At 44.8% G+C, this 27,808-nt stretch overlaps 1 protein-coding gene across 4 annotated transcripts in view; it reads left to right on the top strand.

Moving 5' to 3' along the window:
- Positions 1 to 27,808, top strand: part of CALCOCO2 (calcium binding and coiled-coil domain 2) — a 428,938-nt gene that overhangs the window by 367,572 nt on the left and 33,558 nt on the right. For all 4 annotated transcript variants that reach the window (XM_086924246.1, XM_086924247.1, XM_086924245.1 and 1 more), the window contains exons 11-13: positions 94 to 189; positions 2,873 to 2,990; positions 18,536 to 18,564. In XM_086924246.1, the coding sequence (XP_086780372.1) occupies positions 94 to 189; positions 2,873 to 2,990; positions 18,536 to 18,564 (243 nt within the window). The remainder of the gene's footprint in view (positions 1 to 93; positions 190 to 2,872; positions 2,991 to 18,535; positions 18,565 to 27,808) is intronic.

The raw sequence follows: 27,808 nt of genomic DNA, 5'->3' as shown, positions 1-27,808 counted from the left end.
AACATGTATTTATTCCCAGTCTAGGTACACCTAGAGCGGTCACAATCCCATTGGCTTGGTTTTCTCATGATTTGACTTTTTCCCTTCTAACAGCAAGAGGTCAATGATTTATCCAGAAAAGTGCAGGGCTTGCACGAACTTCTGAACATTCGGGAAATGGAGCGGGACAACGTTGCACAGGAAAACCAAGTAAGCCGGGTACAGGGAATGAATATTTGATACCTTAAGTAGCAGTCTCACCCAGTATGACTGTTACAAGGTTGGCCTACAGCTGGAATCAAATTAGAACTCACCTTTGTTCGAAATGTTGAGATTACTCTTTCGGGCTATTCTCCTTGATAAGAGACTGAAACAGTCTCTGCTGTATTTTGATCTCTCTTGTGAGATGCTGGAAGGCCTGTGGTGTGGCTGAACCAGACACTTCCAGGCAGGCTCTTTCTGATATAAAATGATCTTTTCCTCAGCCTTATTATTGGGTTTTTACAGGGGATGGCCTCTTGGAAACTCACACAGCTTCACAAAAAGTCACTATGCCGCTGGATTGTCCTGAGCATGTTCTCAGGAGAGCTGGTGTGTTTATAAGTGCTCTTTTACTAGTCCCAGTACCATACTGCGATAAGGTGTACTTACCTTTGTACCCGGGGAACGAGCTCTATAGGCAGGATTGTTGCTCATCAGTCAGTAGACATTAGTGGCCATTTAAAAAAAAATGTTGTGCATTAGTTTCTGAATACCTCTTAGGATACTGAGTAGAACAAGTATTATCAGTGGCTGCAGACCCCTTAGGATACTGAGGAGAACTAGTATTATCAGTGTCTGCAGATGTCTTAGGATACTGAGGAGAACTAGTATTATCAGTCTCTGCAGATCTCCTAGGATACTGGGGGGAAACTAGTATTATCAGTGTCTGCAGGCCTCTTAGGACACTAAGTAGGATTAGTATAGCAGCATCTGCAGACCTCCCGTGGCAAAGAGCAGGGTTTGGTTATCAGCTCTCAAATGGAGGTTATATGGTAATAGCATTGAACAAGAAGGAATCGGTTACTGGCATGACCTGAAAGGATAGATTATTTGCTTTCAACTGAAAAAAGAGAGATGTTAGCACTGAACTGGAATGGACATACTAACAGCCTTAACTGGAGCGAGATGTGTTGGTTCTGTGCAAGGACTGGAAGGGATAGGTTTTGCAAAGGAGAGGTAGTCTCGGGAGTCCCTGTGTTCCCCTATCTGGGAGTTCTTTTTAATAGTAGGGGTACCTGGGGACCACAGATACGTGCCAAAAGCCTAGCGGTCACAAGAACATCCATGGCCATCCTAGGTTTCGCCAAAAGGTTGGGTCACAGACCTATGAAGGCCATCATCCAGGTTTATAATAGTAAATCCCTCCCCGTGGCTTTGTATGGCGCTTCTCTATGGGGTTATGTGCGCCTGGATAAAATCCAGGTAGCTGAGAACAGATTTTTACGTTCCGTCCTGTCCCTCCCCCAATCCTCCCCGGTCTTTTCTATCCACACGGAACTTGGCTTGGATCATATTCAGGATAAACTGAGACTGGCACCACTAACATATTGGCTTAAGACTTGGCTAAATCCCGAATTAACGTTAAATCACATGATCATGAGGTATGTGATGAGTTTGGAATATAGTCACACGATACCATGGCTGGCGTACTTGTACAAATCTTTTAATGACCTGGGACGCCCAGACTTATTCACTTCCCCCTCTGGTATTACAAAGCAGGATGTGATCACCACAAAAAAACAGTATATGTCTAGGGCATGCCTCTTGCGAGAAGAATTAGAATTATCAAAGCCGTTTGTTCGAATGCATTATTTGTCACTTCAGTCACTTGCAATTGAGCCTTATTTATGTTTTGTCACAAATCCCTTTCATAGATTTTTGTTGACAAGATTTAGATTTAACCTTATTCATTTTTATTTGGGCAATTTTAACACCTGGATGAAACCTGAGTTAGCACCCCCTTGCACTTGTGACAATTTTTCAGTTCAGGACACTTTACATTTTGTTATGTTTTGTGATTTCTTCTCTGCACAAAGAAAAAAATACCTGCTACCAGTCTTAAGAGAAGCTGGCTTCTCCCAGGTGAGACCAGCCATGCTATATTTAAAATCACTAGGAAATATTTGTATTACTTTCGCCATGGCCAATTTCCTTGTAGCAGCAACCAGAGCCAGAAGGAGTATGAACTTGCAAAACTGGTGTACATAACTTGTTTTTAAATATTTTAACGTATACATTATGCCAAATTAACTTGTTCTCAAAGAAACTGTTTAATTCTTTTTTAATTGTAAATAATTTTGTTTTAATGTACTTTGTATGATTTTATCAAATCGAATAAAGTTAATTTGACTGACTGATAGGTTATCAGGCATGAGTTGAAACAGAAATGCTATCCGCATGCACTGCAAGGTGTATACTCTCTACCATGAAGCAGGAGCAAAATGGAGAGATTACCATCAATGTATCAATAGAATAGATAGACGGGAAATATATCCATATCGACTTAGACGGGTTATTGTTAGCCATGAACTGAAAGGAAAATATTGCCACAATTTTGTATGGTGGTAAAAAACAAATGTAGCACATTTACCACTTCTAAGATTCCTGTTGTGTGAAGAGCTGCATTTTAAACATATATGCAAATAGGTTATAATCTGAAGGGCAAAGGGATATGTTATCAGCCATGAGCCTGGAGGGATAAGTTAGGCAGGCACGAACCAGAAGAAATAGATTATCAATATCAGCCTGCAGGGAGATTTCATCTGACATGAATTACAGGATTTTAGAGTATTGTTTAAGATGGGGGAGCAATATGTTGTTAGACATTAACTACTCTCTTCATTCTGCGCAGAGACTGAAGCAAGGACGCCTGTCCAGTTTAACCCAGTCACCTTCACTGACCAGTCAAGAGGAATACCGTGTAAATCCATCAATGAATGCAGAACTCGTTTTTGGAAATCCTTACCCAAGTAAGTAGATCACTGAGCATTCAGAGGCCACTCACTTCATTATATTTTTGGGGACAAACGTGTCTGCATGAATTTCGTTGAGAAGTTTGAGTGCCTATTTCATTTTTTTGTACTAGGGTGGGTGTGGTATAGCGTAAGTAGGTGCAAAGCTGGATAGCCGAGAGATCAGGCAGGAAATTGGCAGACTGTATGCACGTGGCATTAGCTATCTACTAAAACAATACCGTTTCTACACTTCAAATGCACTTGGAAGCATAGGAAGTGGGTACTCCAAAGTTGTAATACATGTGACATCAGGAGCTAAAGATGTTGATTAATGTTCGAGGCATGTGGGCTGCTGAATTCATATCTGTGCATAGATCGCCGCCTAGTGTTGAGTCCGGATGATTGCAAAGTTACATCACAACTTGGCTTTTACTTGAATATTGTTGTTTTTTTTAAAAAATAGAGCAAAAGAACACCTTGGGTGACCCAGAAATGCAGTTCAATTTTTTTGGTGTGGTTCTCTTTTTGGTTTCTTCTGGGTCTGGTTCCCAATTTTAAGGAGGTGAACGGGGAAAATAACTTTTGATTTGTGTGCATTTCTATGGAATAAGTGGTATGCATGTTTCATCCTTTACAGAGAACAGAATTTGTATCAGCCGTATTCTAATGCTGCCTTGCATTAAATCTGTGTGCTGTGCAGGGCTGTGACTAAACGCAGAAGTATTTTTTTTGCACAGACTAAAGACCTACAAACTGACAGGACACAGGGTTGCCAGTATTAGGTACATGTTTCTCATGTACTTGTTGTATTGATAAGTCATCTCCTTGGGCTTGAATAGACGACAGACTGCGGGTGGCTCGCGTAACTATTTCAGAGAGATTAACTGTATTAATTTCTATGCAGATAATTCTGGGAAATCTTCCTTCAAAAGAGAAGATGGGTTAAGATTTTGCGGAGGGATTTTGATTGCTGCTAATGAGACCCTTTGCTGAAGACCCCCTAAAAAGAGGGCTTGGAAATAGCAGCCAATTTGTTAAGAGAAGGCTCTGGGCTCCTGGAATGACGGGCTTATGCCTGGCATAAACTCCATCAGGCCTGTGTGGGGCAGCTGTGCCCAAACAACAAAGTGCCAGGGAGAGAGGGGCAGTTAAGCACTTGCACTAAACACCCATGGTTTAAGGGGGAGGTTTAGCCAGTAGCTTGTAAAGGTCTTTGGCTCTTTTCGGAGCGGGAAGCTGCCTCCATTGCCACTACATTTAAAAGTGCGATGGTCCCAGGCTTTGATGCATGTCTTAAACATATTTGATTCAGTGTTGTCCCCTCTTTTGTGGTGCTATGTTTTCAGTCTCTTTTCTTTCGTTCTTGCCGAAGGTCAAGAAGCACCTTCATCCAGTGTAGTTATAACTGTCAATTTTCAGAAAAAGAAGGAATATAATATCCCCCACCTATGTCAAGTGTTAGAATTTCAAATCGATGCATAGGACACATATATATTCTGCTAAACCTGGATGGATCACAGCAGCTGTTTAACCAACTTCAGTGTTTGTCTTGCTGATGTTAACTCTTGATGCAATTTAACCTACAGCAATTTTATTGTCAAAACTGAAATCCATTCTAGCCGGTGCATTTTAGTTAAGGAGATGTTAGTTAAATATCCAAATTCCACCTGCGCCTGATCAAGTCATTCTACCAACGTATGACAAGGTTAAAAAAAAGCTAAATGTTAATTCCGTTCTCAATGTGAAAGCACAGTTCGGCAAGACCGCCAATAGTATGTGCTTTCTTATATCGTTCTAGTCTGCTTGTAGGAGTACAGTTGTTGGAGCAACTGTTGCCTCAAGACTACCCCAGCTTGTGATTCAAGTCTCAAAATAGTAGCAAGTCTTAGACAATATGATCAGGCTTGTTGGGATCCCCACTAGCTCAGAATAGAGTTGAGGATTCCGTTAAGAACATTTAAAAGGCTGCAAAGCCTTTCCCCTGAGCACCCTGTTGTGTTTTCTTTCTAGCATTACATCTCTGAGATGGTCAGCGCCTAGAGACCTGCATATGTATAGTGTGCTGTAGAAGTATTATATCGCTCTCTATCTCCTTTTTTCTAGACGAACGACAGTGATACCGCCAAATGTTGTTCCAGCACCAACCAATATCGAATTTAAATAGTTTGCCGTGATAATTCGAAACGTTTCCTAAATGTTGAATTAATTAACTTTCTTGCAAAGTAGTTTTGCTTACGACCAGTGCTTCTTCAAAGAAAGCGAGTTCAAAAAAGGTTTAATAAACAAATGTACATGCAAATGTACATCTATGATTCTTACCAATGGTTAGGTCCCCTTTACACATAAATCCGACAGTTAATTTGCTTATATATTATTTCAGAATTCACATGCTGCAAGATGTTAGGATATTATAAGACAAACAATTTGAGAAAGACTAAATCCATTTCATTATCCTGGACCATGGCAAGTTATTTCAAGATGGATACTGTTTTGAAAACAGAAAGTTCATAGACCACTGTCAGTTACACAAAAATCACACTGAACAAGAAATAATTCAGCAACTATATCATCTGAGGGTAATAGTTTATATATTGCTGCAAACTGGTCTTCCTCGCACACTTTAGCAAACATTATTTTTCAGATATATAGATTAGACAGAATCACTGTTGGGGTAACGTTTCGTTACATTCCATTGCTGCTGTGCCCTTAACATGTCAAGACTGATTCGTACTTCAAAAGGAAAGTACTACTTGCGTTAAACCAGGGTTCTCCAAAGTCTGTCCTGGAGGACAAGATCAATGCCAGATTTTTAAGATAAGTACATGTTCGAGGCATGTGTGCTGTAGATACACATGCTTTCCATACTCCTGCCATCTAGTGTTGGGTCCGGATGTTTGCAAGTTGTTTTTCTTCGAAGAAGTCTTTCCGGTCAAGAGGTAAGGTGAGTCCTCCTTTCAGTGATAGTGCGCATGGGCATCGACTCCATTGTTAGATTGATATTTCCACAATCAGGTTTGGACGTGTATTGCTGCGCTCCAGTTCGAAAACTGTTCTTCGGGTTCCCCTCAGTGCGCTATCCACTCTATCTACTCAATCTACTCTCAACTTTCGGCCTATCTCTTTGCTGCCGGGTATCAGTAAGGTGGCTGAGAAGCTGGTGAATAGCCGCCTCTCCAACTTCTTGAAAGCCAACTCCCTCCTGGGCGACTCCCAAACGGGTTTTCGGCCCGGTCAGGGGACCGACACCGCCCTGCTGGCGGTCGTGGAGAATGCGAGGAGCATGCTGGATTCGGGGGGATCAGTGGCAGTGATCCTCCTGGACCTCAGCGCTGCTTTTGACACCGTGGACCATCAGGTGCTTCTCCAACGGCTGTCAGGGGTCGGGGTCACGGGTTTGGCCCTCAAATGGTTCGCCTCCTTCCTGGAAGGTCGTACATTTGAGGTGTGGGAAGGCCAGGAAAAATCATCTTCTACCCCTCTCCAGTGTGGTGTGCCACAGGGCTCTTCATTGAGCCCTACCCTATTCAACGTTTACATGGCCCCCCTGGAGAATGTGGTACGGCCGCTGGGTTTCAAAATCATCAGTTACGCTGATGATACCCAGCTGGTGGTAGGCCTCTCCCAGTCGGCGTACCATCCCGACCGGCTGCACACGTGTCTTGAAAAGATCTACACGTGGATGTGCAGCTCAGCCCTAAAGTTAAATGGCTCCAAAACGGAACTGATGCTGCTGGGGAACTCCTCTCCATCTTTGCCCCCCAGCAGCTGGCCAGACTGTTTGGGACCGATGCCCCCCCCCAAGCAGGAGATCAAGAGCTTGGGGGTATGGCTGGAGCAGGACCTATCATTTAAAACCCATGCCAAAAAGACTGCTGGCGTGTGCTTTGGCCTGCTCCGTTCAGCCCAGAAGATTCTGCCCTTGCTCCCAGTGGCCACTCGAAGGCTTCTCATCCAGGGACTTATCATCTCGCGGCTGGATTTCAGCAATGCGCTTTTCCTGGGCGCACCCAAATCTACCCTGAACAGACTGCAGCAAGTGCAGAACGCGGCTGCCAGGCTTTTGACGGGTCTCTCTAGGCGGCAATCTGCCCGCCCGGCGTTGAGGGCACTGCACTGGCTCCCTGTGAAGGACCGGGTGAAATTCAAGTCACTCTGCATCGCCCACAAAGTCCTGCACGGGGTGGGTCCACCTATTCTTGAGGAGATGGTCCAGCCCTATAAGGCCTCTCGTTCCCTCCGCTCTGACCACCAACATCTCCTTCAGGTTGGCAGGGTGAAAAAGGCAAGAACTGGGGGCAGAAGGTTTTCAATAAATGTGGCCTCCTTGTGGAACTCACTGCCCCTACAACTGCGCTCCGAAGCCAGTCTCTTCAGGTTTCGTAAACTTTTAAAAACTTTTTTGTTCTCTGTTTAATCCTTGCATTCTTGTAGCTGGGTTAGGTTCTGATAAGCGCGGGGATGCCTATTGGTAACCAGGCGCTATACAAAACTCAGAATAATAATAATAATATAACTGTATTGTTTCCGTATGAGTTCGCGTGTTCTCCACATATTGGATCACTCGACAAACTCTCCATTTTCGATTGAAAACCTTGTGGGCGGTCGTCAGGCCTTACCGCTTTAGTCCAGCCTTCTTCCGATGGAATGGACTCAATTCCAATTCATTCCTAGGTGCCACGCCAAGTACCCTGGCTCCGACTTACATCAAGTTTGTAACTTGTGCCTCTCTCTGGAGCACAAAGAGGAAGACTGCAACGCTTGTAAGTCAGTTTGGTCCAAAAAAGACTCTACATGATCGTCTGGCTCGACGAGATATGCAGCGCCAAAGCATCCAACACACTCCAGATATCTTCGCAGAAGAATCTGACCATGAAGAAATCGAACAAACATTCTAAAGACAAGTTTGATTTCAGACCCGAAATCCAAAGACCGTGTTCTGGAGCGTCCAGAACCAATTTTAGACGTTCTAAAGGCCAAATTGGATCCCAAACAACAGAAAATGTATAATTATCCTGATGCTGGTCATATTTTGGCTAAAATCCATCAAACCACAAGATTCCTCCAGAGGAGACTACTGATGAGATTCCCAAAATGAAGGAGGACATGGCTACTAGCCCGGTTTATTCTACCCCACAACCCTCTCCACCTCCACCATCTTCTCCACAATTAATTGAAGATCAATTACACAACACCTCAGGGATCTCCATAAACAGATTCATATGCAGATCAGGGTGTTGATAATACTCATTTGCTCTCAGACCCATGGATGCTTGATTCCGGTCTGAGAAAGACATGGCTTGGTAGTTCGGACTGGACTGTTCCCATGAGGCACAGGGTCAGAGCTGATTTGCATATAGGCAGTGTCTAACCCAGGGTGGTGTGGAGTGCAAAAAAAAAAGATGGATTTAGGCCCAGATCCTTGTACTGGGGTGAATGTATGACATTGGTCTACATTCTGTCTATCAACTGTGTTTTTTGCCATGGAATGATAACACCATTGACCCTCTAGTAGACAATGAGCCAGACCTTTATCCTGCAAAACCATCACCACCAGATGATAATTTGGCTTAACAACAGCTCATTTCCAGATTAGCAGAGTATCACGAGGTACCTTTACATAAAGAAACATTAGAACAGGATTTTCTTTTTGGAACACTTGAGTCCACACATAGGTCAAGTCAAACACTCCCTAAGCTTAAAGGCATGATGAGACGTGCAGATGATCTCTTTAAAGACCCTGTCAGAGCACGTATTTTAACTTCATGGGTAGATAAAAATATGAACCCTCCCCATCAGGTCCTGTTTTTATTTAGTGACAATTACCTCTTGACTCCGTAGTAGTGTCCAACGCCCACAAAAGAGCTAACTCTCAAACCTCTGGGGATGCCTCCCCCCAGTCAAAGAATCCTAACTTATAGAAGCCTCTGGGAAACGAGAAACTATTCAAGCCGCTAATCACTGGGGCATTGCAAGCACACAGGGCCTAATAGCTAGGTACGACAGGGCACACTGGGATGAGATGAAACAACTGGCCCAATATTTCCCAGAAGAATACAAACCTAAGGCACAGCAGTTAGTTGAAGAGGGGAAACTCATCTCTAACTCCTCAATAAGATGTGCTGTAGACGCAGCAGACACTGCAGCTATAGAAATAAATACCAGCATTCTCCTTAGAAGGCATGCATGGATTAGGATCTCCGGGTTTAACCCTGCGGTTCCACAGTCCATTTTGAACACCCTCTTTGACGAAGAACACCTGTTTGGTCCTGTAGTTGACCAGTCCTTAGAAAAGTTGAAAAAGGACACTGAAGCGGTGAAATCCATAGGAGCGCTCCAGTCCCCATCTAATAGAGACTCCTTTTGCTGCTAATTTTACAGAGCAGGGTCCAAAACAACATCCCCAGACCCAAATGCTTCCTCTTACAAGGGCAACAAATAATAGTTTTCCTGTAGAGGTTTCTACAGAGAAGGATATAGAGGAAACAATTCTAAAGGTTGGGGTAAAGGGGCCACACCACTTAACACCCCTTTCCCCAATAAACAGTGACTTACCCACACTTCCCCCCGATCACTTAACACCTAACAGAGGAAGGCTTCAACAGTTTCTCACCATTTGGCAATCTATAACAACCGATAAATGGGTGCTAGATCTTATCCAACATGGGTATTGCCTTTAGCTCATCTCCAATCCACCAAACATTCCACCTAGCGTTCACAAATTGTCATCAGACCATTTGCAGTTACTCAAATAAGAGGTGCAATCTCTCTTACAAAAGAGAGCCATAGAACCAGTTTTATTTCAGTACCAAGGTTCAGGGTTTTACTTTCTTTATTTTCTAATTCCCAAAAAGGATGGTTCCTTAAGACCAATTTCGGATCTCAGAGAATTAAACCACCACATACTGTCATATGGTAACACTTCAACAGGTACTTCCTCTCCAGAGCAAGGCAATTTTTTTGTCCACACTAGACTCCCATTCATCCAGCTCCTCGCAAATATCTCATATTTGTGATAGCGGTCAAACGCTATCAGTTCAAAGTACTTCCATTCAGAGTAACTACTGCTCCCAGGGTACTTACAAAATGCCAAACAGTGGTAGCAGCTCATCTCAGAAGACAAAAAATTAATGTATTCTCCTACCTAGACGATTGGCTCATCCAGGCCAGAACACACCAAAAGTGTCTTCAAACGCTCAGACCACGTTACACCTACTTCACCGACTTTGTTTCACGGTTAACATTCAAAAGTCTCACCCACATCCTTTGCAGATACAATCTTATCTAGGAGTCACTCTCAACACTCACACAGCTCTAGCCTCTCCCAATGCAGCCAGAATTTCCAATATCCAAACTATATTGCTGGAGTTCCAAACCAATCAAACATTCCCAGCCAGGACTTTCATGCGCCTACTGGGAATGATGGCTTCATGCATTTCAATAGTGCCTCGTGCAAGACTACACTTGCGTCCATTACAAAAATGCTTAGCACGTCAGTGGAATCACTCACAGGGTCAATTAACATATCTAGTGTTGGTAGACAGCTGCACCCATCGCTCTCTGCAGTGGTGGAACCCAAACAATTTATCACAAGGGCGGCCTTTCATCGACCCTGTTCCACGAGTCGTGCTAACAGCAGACTCATCTCTCACCAGTTCGGGGTGCACATCTCCATCATTACACAATCCAAAGTCTCTGGGACGACAAACACAGATGTCTCCACATCAACTATCTAGAACTTCTAGCAGTGTTTATAGCGCTGAAAGCTTTTCAGTCTCATCTCACATGCAAAGTTGTCCTAGTCCGGACAGACAACATGACATCAATGTACTATGTACAAAAACAAGGAGGGGGTACACTCTCTCCAACTGTCACCCCTGTCTCAGACAATTTGGAAATGGGCAATCCATCACAAGATTCATCTTCTGGCAAAACAATTCCCGGGAGTGAACAATCAAATTGCCGACCTCTGCAGCAGAAGTAGACAGCAAATACACGAGTGGGAACTTCATTCCCCGGTTCTCCTTCCATACAACAACCAACAATGGGGTTACCCACAAGTAGATCTGTTTGCCACAGTAAACAACACACAATGCCCAAGCTTTGCCTCTAGGTACCCACACCCTCTCTCCAAAGGCAATTCCCTGTGGATGAATTGGTCAGGGATATTTGCCTACGCTTTTCTGCCTCTCCCACTCCTTCCGTTTATGGTTCGTAAACACATGCAAACATCACTTACACTGATTTTGCTAGCTCCCACATGGGCCCGTCCAGCGTGGTACACTACCCTTTTTAGGACTCTCAGTTGTTCTACATCAGAGGCTACATCTCACTTCCATTCTCCTCACTCAGAACCATGGAGAAATCAAGCATCCAGATCCCAAGGAGCTTATCTTAGCGATTTGTCTCCTGACGTCATAGAGTTTGAGTATTTAAATTTACCACCAGACTGCATAACTATTCTGAAAGATCTATTACCAGATATTGTTATGCAGCAAAATGGAAACAATTAATAGTTTACTGCAATAACAACAAAATTCTACCTCTAGACACTTCTGTTCACAACATTGTCTTTTACCTTCGAACCTGCAGGAATCTGGGCTAGCTTACACATCTATTCGGTTGCACCGTCCAGCAGTAACTGCGCATTTGCAAAACAGACAGCATTTGTCTTTGTTCAAAGTTCCTGTCATCAAAGCTTTTATGGAAGGCTTAAAAAAAGTTATACCACCAATAATTCCACCAGCACCAATGTGGCTAAATGTGGTATTTACGAGACATGTGGGTCCACCATTTTAACTGCTACCCAAGTGTCCTTTATGGTTTCTATCTTGGAAGATTGCATTCCTCATTGCAATTACTTCATTAAGAAGAGTTGGTGAGCTACAGGTATTAACTTTAGAATAACCCTTTTTTCAGCTTCATAAAGATAAAGTAGTTCTTTGCACCAAGCCCAAATTCCTTCCCAAAATGGGTTCTGCTTTTCTTATTAACAAATCAGCTGAGTTACCTGTGTTCTTTCCTCCTGATTCAGTAGCAGAACTAGCTCTTCACACTCTTGACATCAAAAGAGCTTTATTATATTATATTGAAAGAACAAAACACTTCTGTAAAACAAAGCAACTCTTTGTTTGTTTTACACCACCTCCCAAAGTCAATCCTATTTCTAAATCTAGCATTTCAAGATGGATTGTTAAGTGCAATCAAACTTGCTACGCAAAAGCCAAAAGAACTTTATCTGTACCCCCAGAGCGCATTCAACCCACAAAATAGATGCATCTAAGGCCTTTATAAGTAACATTCCTATAGCTGACATTTGTAAAGCAGCAACATGGTCTACACCACACACCTTTACCAAACACTATTGTGTGGATGTACTAGCAGCCCAACAGGCCAATTTAGGGCAGGCAGCGCTAAAACACTATTCCAGACAACTGCAACATCTACTGGTCAGCCACCACTTTGGGAGAATACTGCAATATAGTCTATGCAAAGCATGTGCATCTACAGCACACATGCCTCGAACGGGTAACGTTACTTACCCTGTAAGCATCTGTTCTTGGCATGTAGAGCTGTAGATTCACTTGCGCCCTCCCACCTCCCTGGTCACCTGTAGTTGTTGCAGTTCTCTTTATTTACCTATATACGCATGCAAAACACTTTACTACACTCATTTACTCCATTCTCACCCTCTTACTGCAAAATAATCTAACAATGGAGTCAATCCCCATGCGCACTATCACCGAAAAGAAGAGTCACCTTACCTCTTGACCAGAAAGACTTCTTAAAAGAAAAATACTTGCAAACATCCGGACTTGACACTAGATGGAGGAGTATGCTAAGCCTGTGAATCTACAGTACTGCATGCCAAGAACAGATGCTTACTAGGTAAGTAACATTATCCATGCATCCATGGAAAGTAAGATAAAGTTTTGCAGCATGATTTATTTTCTCGATTCACATGCTGTGCATTATTCTGCCATCTAGTGGTTGGACCCAGAATTGTCTTTTCTTTTTTTTTTCTTTTTTCATGTGTGTTGTCGGCCACCATTTGATGGTATGCCCATCCCATGAATGACATCAGCCTGCACCCTGGATATTCCTGTGCGAAGTTGCCATCTTCAGATTCTTTTTTTCTGCTGATGGGTCCGGAAGCAACGGAGGCGCTCTGAAGTTTTTGAAGAAAGCTTGAAAATTTGACAGAAGAACATTAATTCGCCGAAGACCACGAAAAGAGAAGCCAACAAGAGACGGGGACCCTGCCAGAACCAGCCACGTGGTCAGAGAATGAGGCACAGTAGGGGACATTGGAGAAAACCTGTTTATATTCTGGCCAAACAGCCACCACAAATTTGTGCAGCGAGACCCCTATGAGCTCTGCAACCTCTGTCTACTAAAGGACCACCAGGACTAAGAGTGCAAGACCTGCGCCGCATTTGTACCAAAGACCTTGAGGGTTCGTCGAAGACAAAGACTGGAACATTAAACCACCATGTCCAGCACCCACAAGCCAGAGATGTCATTTAAAGATCTAGGACTGTTCAGCGATAACAACAAGGCTGAGTAAGCAGAGACATTTAATGGAGGGTCGAATGTCAAACAAAAAGAATCGGGCAGAAAAGAAATCCTCGAGGGATGTCGAAAAGAAGACACATAAGGTAATGCGACCACTGGAAGGCCCAGAGCAGGAGGGTTCAACAAGGAGTCATGGATCGACCTCAAAACAGAATCCTCCAAAGAAGAGGTAGACAACTACCCTTCAAAGACATCCCCACCTGACGACCTCACAATGCATAACAGCCTGGTCAGAAGGGCTACAGAGACTTATGGAGTACAACAGGGTGAGAAGATGGGTGAGACTCCTGTTTTCTAGCCGAACCATTAATGCCTGTCAACAAGGGTAACTTAAACCTTCCAATGGTGCCCAGCATATGAGCTCAAGGCAAAGAAGCCTTTCGGGAACCGGCCTCATCCTTTCGGGAACTGGCCACAGCCTAAATACATACAGGGAAACGCCCCAGCAGACTCTATCATTGTTGCTATCGCAAGAAAATAAAGCAAAGCACACACCTCTAAAGAGCCCCCACCTGAAAAGGAGAACAAGAGACTCGACATGGTGGAAAGGAAGATGGAGAGGGAGGCTGCAACGTGGAAAATTGCCAATTCAAACGCGTTGCTGAACAGATATGGTCAGCAGTAGTGGGACAAAACAGAGTCCCTCATGCAAAAGCTGCCTGAGGAAGACAGAAAGAAAGCCACAGCAATCATACAGAAAAGCAGAAACCTTGCCAACACATGCTTGAAGTCATCCTTAGATGCTGCGGACACGGCCAGCAGGCAGATGTTCATGGGCACAAAGCTGAGGAGGCATGCCTGGCTGAGACTATCCGGGTTCACGCAGGAGGTATAAGCCTCTATCAACCTGCACTTTACAGGGGATGCACTGTTCAGCCAGGCAATCGATGAGTCCTTACAATAATTAAAAAAAGGACTATGAAACAGCTAAGGCGATAGGAGCCCTGAGGCTCATGCCAAAGGGGAGGAAGCACAACCTGAAGGCCCACCTGCAGAGCGCCTTTCACATCGGGGTAGCAACAGACGCAAGCCATTTAACCCAAGCCATGTATCAACAGTGGCAGCACCCAGTGAGGCAGCCCCTTCATTCAAGAGGATGCGAGCCTACTCCACGAAGGGGAGGAGCCACAAGTAAGTGACATGACAAACGAAGCAGGATCCCACTAAGTGCCATTGAGAGGCAGGATAGGGGATTACCCACAGGAGTAGGAAGGAATCTTCACAGACAGTTGGATTGTGAACGTGGCACGTCACGGATGAGGCATAAAACTCTTCACAGAATCAGCACCAATTTCCTCAGAACTAAAAAGATATCAAGGAAATTAGATCATACAACTCAAGAAAGAGGTCAAAGAACTCTTACAAAAGAATGCAATAGAAAGGGTACCAATAAAGGAACAAAGGGAGGGGAACTCCTCACCTTACTTCATGGTGCCGAAACAAGACCTTACCCTAAGAACAAATCCATCTGCACACAACGTTGCAGGATGGCAAAACTACAGGGAGTAGTCCCACTCCTACAAAAGGGGGCCTATATGGCTACATTAGATCGCCAGGACGCCTACCTGCACATACCCATGAATCAGGCACACAAAAGGTATCTACGGTTTGTGCTAGAGAAAGTACACCACCAATTCAGAGTCCTACCATGCAGTATAAAGTCAACAGCAAGAGTCTTTACAAAATACCTTGCAGCAGTCACAGCCATTCTAAGGCAGAAGGAAATACATCTTTACCTAGACGACTGGCTAGTAAAGGCAAAACAAAAATGCCAAAGGGCCATCCAAACAGTGATAAGAACTCTAGATCGCTTCGGTATCTCTATAAACCACAAGAAATCCTCACCACAACCGTAACAGGAAAAGTTATACCTGGGGGCAAATATGAACTCAGACAGCACAGGCATACCCTGTCCAGAAGAGGGTAAAGGCGATGGCAGAGTTTGCTTATACCAGAAAAGACAGTCACTGCCAGGGAGGACAGTCATGAAACTAATTCGCAAGATGGCATCATGCAAAAACAATGGTGGACGTCAAAGAATGTGACTTTAGCGAGGCCGTTCAAGTCATCAACTCCAACTGTGACCCTCACAACAGATGCATCCCGCGAGGGATTGAGAGCTCATATAGGCACCTGAAGGTATGGGGACAATGGAGAAACACAGATGCACTGAAACACATAAAGTTTCTGGAAATAAAGAAGGTGTTCCTAGCTCAGGAAGCATTCCATGCACACATTACAGGAAGCACCGTACTACTACAAACAGACAACACTACAGCCATGTTTTACCTGAACTAACAGGAGCGCTCAAAATCATTCATCATGATCAAACTAGCCCAAGAAATATGGCAATGGGCAATAAGAAAGAGGATCAACCTGCAAACTGTCCACCTATCAGGGAAAGGCAACACAGAGGCGGGCAGACTAACCAGACATAGGAACTGAAACAGGAGACACTGGAGAAGATCTTCTGGGCTTGGGTAAGTCCATCAATCGATCTGTTCGCAACAGCAGAAAACACAAAGTACTCAAATCTTTGCCTCCAGGTTTCAGCACCACCAGCCAGAAGAGAATCTTCTGTCACTAAACTGTGGTGCAGAAAAGAATGGTACTAAGGTAACCGCTCTAGATAAGGCAAAAGTATTAGCCTATCCTGACTCTATATCAGTAGTCCTAAAACCCCAAATGGTGAGGGGACATTAACATTTGTGAGTCTAATAAAAAGCATGTTGTTGTGAAGCTGCAATGGGGGTTATCAATTTTTTTTAATGCATTATTGAGATGCGCAAAATACAAAAAGAATAAAAGAGGGAGGAAGAAGGGGGCAAACAAAATAATAACCAAAATTCCAAATCTGAAATTACATGTTTGGTAAGGTTAGCAAGCCAAGAAAAAAAGGGAAGATAAGTCATAAATACTATGGTGGAAAAAAGCAAAGTAGAAATACTAATACATTATGGACTGGGCAGACAGGTCTTGAGGAGCAGCCCTGAACTGGATCCCATATCCGGCCTAATTGTTTCCTCAAAGGGTCATTCTTAATTAGCACCATTTCCAACTGGCTTATATTCAAGGATCCCCGCTAGACAGCCAAAATCTTGCCATAACCAGTCTAGCTAAAGTAATAGCAAAATAATTTAACCCAGATACACGGATTGGAATAGCTGGTGAATGTCCTAGCATGATCAGTTTTGGATCAACAATGATCCTCAAAGGAGAGATAACCCCTAATTTGCCAAATAAAAATTCCCAAAAGAGATCTAATGCTGTGCAAGATGCAAAAACATGAACAGCATCCGCCCCAGTACATCCACGGCGAAAGCAGTGGTTATCTGGCTGGAGCTTCATAGTATAAAGACGATGAGGAGTATAATACCAGTCATTAATTCATTTGAAATGGTGAACCTTAATACGAGAAACATTCAAAGCTGAGTGGAACAACATATTGCTAAAGTAACTTCTCTGTTGAGCCGAATACTCCACTAATGAGCCCTCTCCTGAAACACGTCATCCCTCTGGTGATGAGATGAAGGATAAACTAGTGTATAGACCAGCCCTATATTTCTCTTGAGTGGAGCGTTCCTAATAAGATCCAAACAGGGACTGTACACACAACTAAAATCAGCGTCTTTAAGACTAAAAAGAAAATAGAGCTTTTGCAAGTATCTGAAAAAGGCTGTTGCCGGAAAGAGGGGCCCTTTGCTGTAAATTACCAAATGAACAGAGGACGGAACCATTGAATTCTTTACATAATGTCTAGAGATTGACTTTTGCCCAGGTATTCATAAACCGTTCCTTAATACACTCCGGAATATTGAGATTATGACCCAAATATGCGAACTTATTAAAAACGGTGATATCAGAAAATGGTCTCTTGAAGGAACTCCAAATAAGATGATAGACTTCTAAAATCATGTACGTTTGAAATATACAGTCAATTATGCCCTTGTCAGAGACTGCGTCATTGCTAACTTGTGATTGGACCTGTATGGAGGAATCCGCCTAAGAGGAAAGCCAGCCTAGCTGATTGTGCCTTGCACTGTGAATGAATTCTTCTGTCCTTTTAATTGGTGTGATAATGGTCCATAACATGCTCTGCCACAAAAGGATAAAGAAGGATCACTAAGTATACAACACAGTGATGGATGGACCGCTTGAATGAATCCCACCCATATGTAAATCAAGGCTGATGAGTTCAAACTGAGGTGGCATGCTGGGTGAAAAATGATGGATTGGGTTGCGGCCCGAGTGATTTCCAGTGGCTGAGATTAATTCAAGCATTTTATCCATCACCTAGTTGTTGTTGCAGTTGATGCCCTGAGTGTGACTGGTAGGGCCAGACATGGGTCCTGTCATCACTGTGCCACTGGAATCAAGCTAGACCTGGCTGAAGAGTCCATTGTGTGGGTGAAACAGGTCTTAGGTTGCTTGTATTCCGGTTAAGGGAGGACCTGCCTTAGCAGCTGGAGCTCGACTGTTCCCTTTGGAGCAGGATGAAGACTAGTTTACATACAGCTTGAATGAATCCCAGCTATATTCCTAATCAAGGCTGATTTACATATGACTCCAAACTGAGGTGGCATGGTGGGCTAAAAAAGAGGGATTGGGATGTAGCCCTGAGCAATTGCCAGTGGCTGAGATTAATTCAAGCATTCCATACATCACCTTGTCATTAAAGAAGGACTGCTGACTGCAATGTCCTTCTCAAACCAGGATTATAACCCATTGGAACATGAATGTAGTTGAAAGGTGGAAGGAAGGTTGGAACAAATGACGGTTGAGGAATTATTATTTGTTTGATTATATATCCCTTTTCTAGTTATCAATGATAGGTAGTCCAAGTGAAATCTTGTGCAAAATGCAACAGCTGGAAGTTGGAACCTGATGCATGTAAAATCTTGTGGTAGCAAATCTTTAGATATATATATATATTGATAAATTGTTGATGTCTTCATTCAGTAAAGTATTTTTTATTCTGTTGTTTATAGATGCGGTAATGGGCCCACCAGAAAATGAGGTAAGTAAATATTTTGGTTACTTTTCTCCATGATACACTAACTGTCACTAACCCCATTGATGGGACGTTGGAAGCTGGACAGCCAATCAACATTCTCTCTTTGTGGGCTATTGTGGTTTTACAGTCCTACAAAGGGAGCACTCTGTGTTGTCAGCTCCAGCGTCCCTCCACGGTGCGATGGGCCCTGGGGGCAATACAGCAGAATTGAGTCATGTTCTCAATCCATCTTGAAGGTAAGAGGCAACTCTCGCTCCCACAGTGCTCCATATTTTTTAGGGATGGGGTGAGTACTAGTTTTTGTGCTCCTTTTTTTTTTTTTTTTGCAGAATTTTGTATAGCGCAACCTTGACCCTAATCGGGTATCAGAGCGCTTACATAGCACCAATTACGTTACATGAGGACACACATTAATTTTAGTTAGGCACAGGAACATTGAGTGATTTGCCCAGAATCCCAGGAAGTTCAGACTCATTGCCGAGATTCAAACCCAGTAGCCCAGATTTGAGGTCGACCCGCCTAGCTGTTAGGCCAACTCCTCTCCCCAACTGCTCTTACCAGAGCAACAGGTTCGAGGCAAATGAGCTGCAGATTGCACACTGTGCATAGATCGCCACCTAGTGTTGGGCCCGGATGTTTGCACTTGTTTTTGTCCTGACTTTGGAAGTCACGAGATAGGTGACTCCTCCTTTGGATCACATTGTGCATGGGCATCGGCGCCATCTTCAGATTGTTTTTTCCCGCCATCGGGCTCTAATGTGTTTCCTGGGCTCCGGTTTGGAGCCGATTTTCCGTCGGCGCGCAATCCTCAATCAGTTCGGTGGTATTGTTTCAATCGCATTTCAATCTCACTTCAAAGTCTTCGATTCCGATCGTCGAGGAAGGCCTTTGGGCCTACCTGGTCCTTACTCTTTGGCTCATGGAAAGGACGCCATTTAAGAAGTGTCCTCAATGTGAGTCGAAGTTTCCCCACACCGATCTACATGAGGTGTGCAACCTTTGCCTCTCACCGGAGCACGAGGCCAGGGACTGTTCCGCTTGTACCTCACTCCTCTCCAAGAAGACGATTCAGGACCGACAAGCTCTAAGAACCATGGCTCGCTCGTCATCTTCAATCCCGGACGACATTTTCCAAGAGGACATCGACGTGCCAGAGAAAGAACAACAACATGGCGTCAACAGGGACTCCGAGGCCGACAACTCAGACGTCGAGGACATCACTCCGGCACAGAGGGTCGTAAGTTCACACGTCGACCCCGACCTTTCCTCGACATCCTCCAAAAAAGCTTCGGTCACAACCTCGCCTTCGGGCCCGGGTGCACACCGAGAGACAGCTTCCCATGCCCCGCTTTCAAGCTCGTCAAAGAAGCCTACTAAGCCTTCAGGCGACTCAGGCTCGAGTCAGCCTGCCCTCGGTGCTTGCACACACCTACCGGCACCGAAAAAGAATCCATCTTCCACATCTACGCCAGCTGCTTCCACATCTAAGTACTCTGCGCCAAAGACTGGCAACGGCTCCTCGGCACCAAAACCACATCTGGAGCCGAGCAAGAAATTACCACCGAAAGCACCCGACTCCCATGCTTCGGAGCCGAAAAAAACCACCGGAACCGAAGAAAGCTTCGGAGCTGAAAAAACCACACGGCCCACCTGACAAAGACACTACAAAATAACATGTTTCTAAACCAAAAGATACTACCGGTTCGGTGCCGAAAAAGCCTACGGAACCAAAAACCTCGGCACCGAAGGATATACCTCCCTCAGAGGAACTATTCCATCCAGTTGCTACACAAAAGACTCTTGTTAAAGATCCCAAAACTGGTCGATTGACTCTTAGTTCGAAAAAACAACCATTAGAGATGCCTGCACCGGCTCCTCATCCTAAGAAGAAGGACATTGCGACTTCTCCTCTAAGAATACCTTCTCCCCCTCCTCCTATTCCTCCGCCACCTCCTCCCCTGCACACCATCTCCTACTCCATAAGAAGATGATGATGACTGGGATAACACCTCTGATGACACAGGGGATGGTGCAGCTAATGTGCCACTAGATAATCCTAGTCCTCCTGGCTCACCTGACCCTTGGGATGATTATAGTACCCCAGATGTCCCTAACATCCCTCAAGATGACATATACCCCTCCAGGCCTTCCCACCAGAGGATACTATGGGATTTAACCAACTTGTCCATAGGGCTGCCCAATATCATGGAGCTGACCTACATACTGACCCAGTAGCCGTTGACTTCTTTATGGTTACCTTGATACAACACAAAGGCCCACCTCAATTTTACCTATGCTTAAAGGGGTCATTAAGCATGCGCCAGAGGTCTTCAAAGATCCAGTTAGGGCTCGAATCCTCAACCCCCAAATTGAGAAGAAGTATAAGGCTTCCCCCTCAGACCTAGCCTACATTAAACGGCGTGCACCACTAGACTCCCTTGTAGTCTCCAATGCACGCAAAAGAGCCACTTCCCAAACATCAGGCGAGGCTCCCCCTCCAGATAAAGAGTCTAAACTCCTATACGCCTCAGGCAAGCGAACTGCATCACAGGCAGAAAACATTTGGTGTATTGCTAGTACTAGGGCATTATTAGCAAGGTACGACAAAGCACATTATGACGAGGTAGAATCCATAATGCAGCACCTTCCTGACAAATGCAAGAATAGGGCTAATGAACTTATGCAAGAGGGTAAAACTATCACCAATACCTCTATTCGTTGTGCCCTAGATGCAGCAGATACTGCTTCAAGGGCAATTAATAACAATGTCCTTTTGCGTAGGCATGCCTGGCTACGCATTTCAGGTTTTAAACCTGAAGTACAAAGTGCCATACTCAATCAACCGTTCGATGAGCAATACTTATTTGGGCCTAATGTGGACGTACCCCTTGAAAAAATGAAAAAAGATACAGACACAGCTAAATCTATGGGAGCCTTGCAGTCGCAAGCTCCAATACGTTTTTTAGTCGCTCATCCTATTATTCCACCTTCCGAAAAGACCTTAAGACTCTTCTGTTCACTCAGGCTTTCCCTAATGTAAACTGATTTCCTTTTTCCTCCAGTTTTCGTTCCTGCTGCTAAATGTGTTTCCACAGCGCCAAGAAACCGCATGGTGTATGTTGCGCTATATAAATATTTTAAATTCAAATTCAAATTCAAGCACCACTAGAGGCTACGCCTCAGATAGTCCCTCTACTTCTTACAAAGCCCCTACCCAATCCACCTACAGTAGGGGCTACCAAAGAGGGGGTTACAGGGGAAAGAACAATAAAGTCAGAGGCAAAACTAACAACTCCCGCTCCGCCTCCACCCCTGCCCAATGACTTCCCTCTACTTCCCCCACCACATTCCACTCCAGTTGGGGGAAGACTACAACAATTCATTCCTGATTGGACCAACATCACATCAAACAGGTGGGTGCGACACATAATACAAGCAGGTTACTGTCTCGAAACTAATCTCTCTCCCCCCCCCCCCTCCCTCACCCCTCCCCAATACATTCCACCCAAACAGCATCCAATGTCACAAGATCATTTGTTCCTACTTAGGCAGGAGGTAATATCCCTCCCACAAAAAAATTTCAATAGAACCAGTTCCACTGCATCAAAAAAACAAGGGAGTTTACTCCCTGTACTTTCTTATCCCAAAAAAGGACGGCTCTCTAAGGCCTAATCTATACCTCAGACCACTAAACCTGTACATACAATCAGACCACTTCCATATAGTCACACTCCAACAGGTCCTTCCTCTCCTTTTACAAAACAACTTCTTTGCCACAATAGATCTCAAGGATGCCTATTTTCACATTCCCATTCACACAGCTCACAAAAAGTATCTCAGAATTGTACTGGACAGTCAGCACTGCCAATTCAAGGTACTCCTATTTGGAGTCACAACAGCACCAAGAGTGTCTACCAAGTGCTTAGCAGTAGTAGCAGCACACTTAAGAAGACAGCACATTCACGTCTTCCCATATCTCGACGACTGGCTCATAAAAGCCAGCTCATACAGTCAGTGTGTACAACACACTCACACCACTATCCAATTACTCCACAACTTGGGGTTCATAGTAAACCACACCAAGTCCCACCTGCAACCGTCACACGTACAACAATACCTCGGTGCTACAATAAACACCTCAACAGCCCTATCTTATCCCTCTCCTACCAGGATAACAAATATGCAAGCTCTTCTAACCAAATTCCAACAGCAGCACTCTCTTCCAGCTCGAGTGTTCATGCAACTCGTAGGAATGATGGCCTATTGCATATTCATAGTGCCTCATGCAAGACTACAGATGCGTCCTCTTCAAGAATGCTTAGCACGACAATGGAACCAGGCTCAAGGTCAATTAACTGACCTAGTGTTGGTAGACGGTCGAACTCATCGCTCTGCAATGGTGGAACACCAAAAACCTTCCAAGGGCCGGCCATTCCTAGAGCCAGTTCCTCAAATTGTTATGACAGCAGACGCATCGTTCTCCGGCTGGGGAGCCAACCTCCTGCAACACACCATGCAAGGCAGGTGGACACCGCGACAAAAGTTACTTCACATCAACCACCTGGAGTTACTAGCCATTTTTCTAGCCCTAAAAGCATTCCAAAAGAACATATTGGGCAAAGCTGTCTTAGTCCGCACAGACAACATGACAGCCATGTATTACATAAACAAACAAGGAGGGACACACTCTCTGCAACTCTCTCAGCTAGCGCAGCAGATATGGAGATGGGCTATACCTCTAAACATCTTCCTCTTAGCCCAACATGTTCCAGGAGTACAAAACACCATAGCCGATATGTTAAGCCATCAGACACATCAGATCTACAAGTGGGAACTTCATCCACAAGTTTGTGAACTGTTCTTTGAGATGTGGGGACAACCTCAAATAGACCTCTTCGCCACCAATGAAAACGCCAAATGCCCAAGCTTCGCCACCAGGTATCCACACCCGCTGTCCAATGGCAATACGATATGGATGAACTGGTCCGGCAAATTTGCGTACGCGTTTTCACCTCTCCCACTGCTTCCATTAGTGGTGCGCAAACTTCAGCAACATTCCCTCACTCTCATTCTAGTTGCTCCAACTTGGGCCAGATAACCGTGGTACACCACACTGCTGCAACTTTATGTGGGACCGCACCAAAAGCTGTACCTGTCTCCACGCTTCCTAACCCAGAACCATGGAGAGATCAGACACCCAGATCCAGCTCAGCTCAACTTCGCGATCTGGCTCCTGAGGTCCTAGAGTTCGGTTATCTAAACCTTCCTCCTGACTGTATGAACGTTATTAAAGAACCTATACGTCCCACCACTAGGGCATGTTATGCAAACAAGTGGAAACGTTTTGTTATGTATTGTCATAACAACAATATTAATCCCCTAGATGTGTCTATTCAACACTTCATAGGATACTTATTACACCTCCAAAGATATAACTTAGCCTACATGTCTTTTAGACTGCATCTTGCTGCCATAGCAACATATTTACAGAATAGACAGTTTCTATCTCTTTTCAGAGTACCTTCTATAAAAGCCTTTATGGAAGGCCTTAAAAGAATAATTCCTCCCAGAGTACCACCTTCACTGGTGTGGAATTTGAACATTGTTCTCACACGGCTAATGAGACCTCCCTTCGAACCTTTACATAAATTTGAACTACAATTTTTAACATGAAAGGTTGCGTTCCTAGTAGCTATTACTTCTCTACGGAGAGTTAGTGAACTACAAGCACTAATCATTCAAGAACCTTTACTGCAAATGCATCATAATAAGGTATTTCTCCGTACTAATCCTAAATTTCTTCATAACGTCGTGTTCGAGGCATATGAGCTGCAGATCGTACCCTTAGCAATAGATCGCCACCTGGTGTTGGGCTCGGATGATTGCAGGTTGTTGTCTTTGGAAGAAGTCTTTGTAGTCACAAGATAGGTGACTCCTGCCTTGGACAATACTGTGCATGGTCATCGACTCCATCCTCAGATTATTTTTTTTCCGCCACTGGGTTCGGATGAAAGTTTTCCGCTCCGGCTAGAAAAGACTTTTTCAGCAACTTCGAAGCGTGAAACTCTATATAAACATTTTCGACATTGAATACACTTTTCGACATCACCAGCTACATTCCGGTGCGTCGACGCGGGCCGTTGAGCCTATCGGTGCCGTACGGCCTACGCCTCATGGACAGAACTCCATTTAAGAGATGCCCGGTATGTCAAGCAAAATTCTCACATAGCGACCATCACGAGGTCTGCAACCTCTGTCTATCGCCGGAACACGAGTCGACCTGCACAGCCTGTGCATCCTTCCGATCGAAGAAGACCATTCGGGATCGGAGGGCCCGTCGACACGAGATGAGGAGATCAGCGCCAGCACCGGAGGCCATCTTTGAGGAGGAGATAGTCGGAGAGGACGTCTCCGGGGACGAGGATCCACTCGAAGATATCTCAGAGGACGAGGCTCCACTCGTCGCCGAGGAAGACTCGCCTGATCTCCAGATCATATCGGGGGCAGAGGACTCAGACGACTCGATTCCATCTCGGCAGCCCGTGAGTACTCTTACCCCTGCACAACATACACTACCCAAACCAAAGGCAGCAGTCGGCACTCCGCCCATGGGGCCCAGTCGAGACCGAAATCTACCCTTCGACGCCCCGCCTTCGGGCTCAGCTCCGAGGAAAAAGACTACGCTTTCCGGTGCCTCGGCACCGACGAAACCACAGGTGCCAATTCCAACTCCTCCATTGGCACCGAAATATCCTTCGACACCGAAGGACTCTTCGACACCGAAGCCAAGACGCCCTTCGGTGCACAAAGACAAAGATCCTTCAGCACCCAAACCAAAAGACACATCGGTGCCGAAGCCAAAAACTGTACCGGATCCGAAAGCTTAGACTCGAAACCTTCCGGTACCAAAAATAAAGATGGAAAGCCAGAACTTAAACAAAGAAAGGTCCATATCAATCCAAAAACTGGACATGTGGAAGCAATTCCTTACAAGAAGAGACCAGCAGACACACCACTGCTACCTGTGGTTCCTGCCAAAAAGAAGGATTATGCAACTTCTCCAATGCACCCTTCCTCTCCTTCACCTCTTCCTCTCCTATCCCTCCTTATATTGAACCTTTAGCTTCTCCTGCATCATCACATCACACTGACGAGGAGGATGATCTAGGTGTGGGGAATGACGTACCAGAGCCACATGCATACCCTTCAGATGAAGATGTCAATCCAGAATATCCTAAGGATGACGACATATATGGTTTCCCACCACACAATGTGCCAGACATTCCTTATCCTCAGTACTACCCAACAAAACCTTCCCCTCCAGAAGATAGTATTGGGTTTAATCATCTATTAACCCCTTCGCTGCGGTTGTTAATCCCCCGCTGTGCTGGGGATGGGGGGGGGCGCGCACAGCACCCCCATGCTCATGACGAGCTGAGCTCGTCATGAGCTACGGCGCTCCTGTGCTCATTATGAGCTCAGCTCGTCACAGGTGTATTTCCTCCCGTGGAACGCTCAGCACAGCGGGGGAATTTTCCCCGCACCTGAGCGTTCCACGGGCCATGACGAGCTGAGCTCGTCATGAGCACCGGAGCGCCGTGGCTCATGACGAGCTCAGCTTGTCATGAGCATCCAAGGAGCTAAATAGATCTGCCCTTTACCATGGGGTTCCAATGCATTCTGATGCCATTGATGAGGATTTTGTTACTGGATACATTTGAGCAGTCACAAAGGTCTACGCAAATACTACCCATGATCAAAGGAGTCATTAAACATGCTTCAGAAATATTTAAAGACCCGGTACGATGTAGGGTTTTAAATCCAAGAATAGAATAGAAGTATAGACCAGCACCATCTGATCCAGTCTATATTAAGGGACATCTGCCACTAGACTCTTTGGTAGTGTCTAATGCACATAAAAGAGCCAATTCCCAGACCTCTGGTGACACGCCCCTGCCTGACAAAGAATCTAAAGTTATTGATGCGTCAGGGAAACGGATTGCTGCGCAGGCAACAAACATATGGCGCATAGCAAACACACAAGCCTTACTCTCACCCTATGACAGGGCTCACTACTACCAATTAGAAAAACTAATGGAGCACCTCCCAGATCAATACAAAGATCAAGCAGCAGAGCTCTTACAAGAAGGCAAATTAATATCCAATGCTTCAATTAAATGTGCACTAGATGTAGCTGACACAGCATCCAGAGCAGTCAATACTAGTGTTATACTCAGACGACATGCGTGGTTACTCATTTCAGGTTTTAAACCAGAGGTACAGACTACCATCTTGAACCAGTCCTTCAATCAGAACCAGTTCTTAGGGCCGGAAGTAGACAACACACTAGAAAAGATGAAGAAAGACACGGACACAGCTAAGTCTATGGGTGCATTACAATCCACACAGACTAGAAGTTCTTTTCGCCGCTCCTTTTATAGAGGAGGCTCCAAGCAGACCGGCACAGATACATCATCTTTTAAGACGCACACACAGACCTCCTCTAACAGAGGCTACTTTAGAGGAGGATACAGAGGCAACAATAATAAGGGAAGAGGTAGAGGTAATAAAAACAACTGCTCCTCTTCCACTCCCAAACATTGACTTCCCTCTGCCTCCCCTACAGCATTCCACTCCTGTGGGGGCAGATTATCACAGTTCCTACCTGTCTGGAATTCCATCACAACAGACAGATGGGTAAGACAAATTATCCAACATGGCTACTGTCTAGAACTCATAGCAACCCCCGCAAACATACCACCCAGGCAGCGTCCAATGTCCACAGAACATATAACTCTGCTTCAACAGGAGGTTATAGCACTTCTACAAAAGAATGCTATTCAAGTAGTTCCTTTAGAGGAACGGGGAACAGGAGTTTACTCCCTGTACTTCCTAATTCCCAAGAAGGACGAGACACTAAGACCAATTCTCGACCTCAGGCCCCTCAACCATTACATACTATCAGATAATTTTCACATGATCACTTTACAACAAGTACTCCCACTACTACAACAGGGAGACTTTCTTTCAACGCTAGACCTGAATGACGCTTATTTTCATGTTCCTATACATCCTGCGCACAGGAAGTATCTAAGGTTTGTCATACAAGGACATCACTATCAGTTCAAAGTCCTTCCATTCGGGGTCACAACAGCACCACGAGTGTTTACAAAGTGCTTAGCAGTAGTAGCAGCACAGCTCAGAAGACAACAGATGCATGTCTTCCCTTACCTAGACGATTGGCTCA

Source organism: Lissotriton vulgaris, chromosome 5, assembly GCF_964263255.1.
Source record: "Lissotriton vulgaris chromosome 5, aLisVul1.2, whole genome shotgun sequence".
Taxonomy (NCBI): Eukaryota; Metazoa; Chordata; class Amphibia; order Caudata; family Salamandridae; genus Lissotriton; species Lissotriton vulgaris.
The sequence above is the reverse complement of the archived record's forward strand: the minus strand, read 5'-3'. Positions and strand labels throughout refer to the sequence as shown.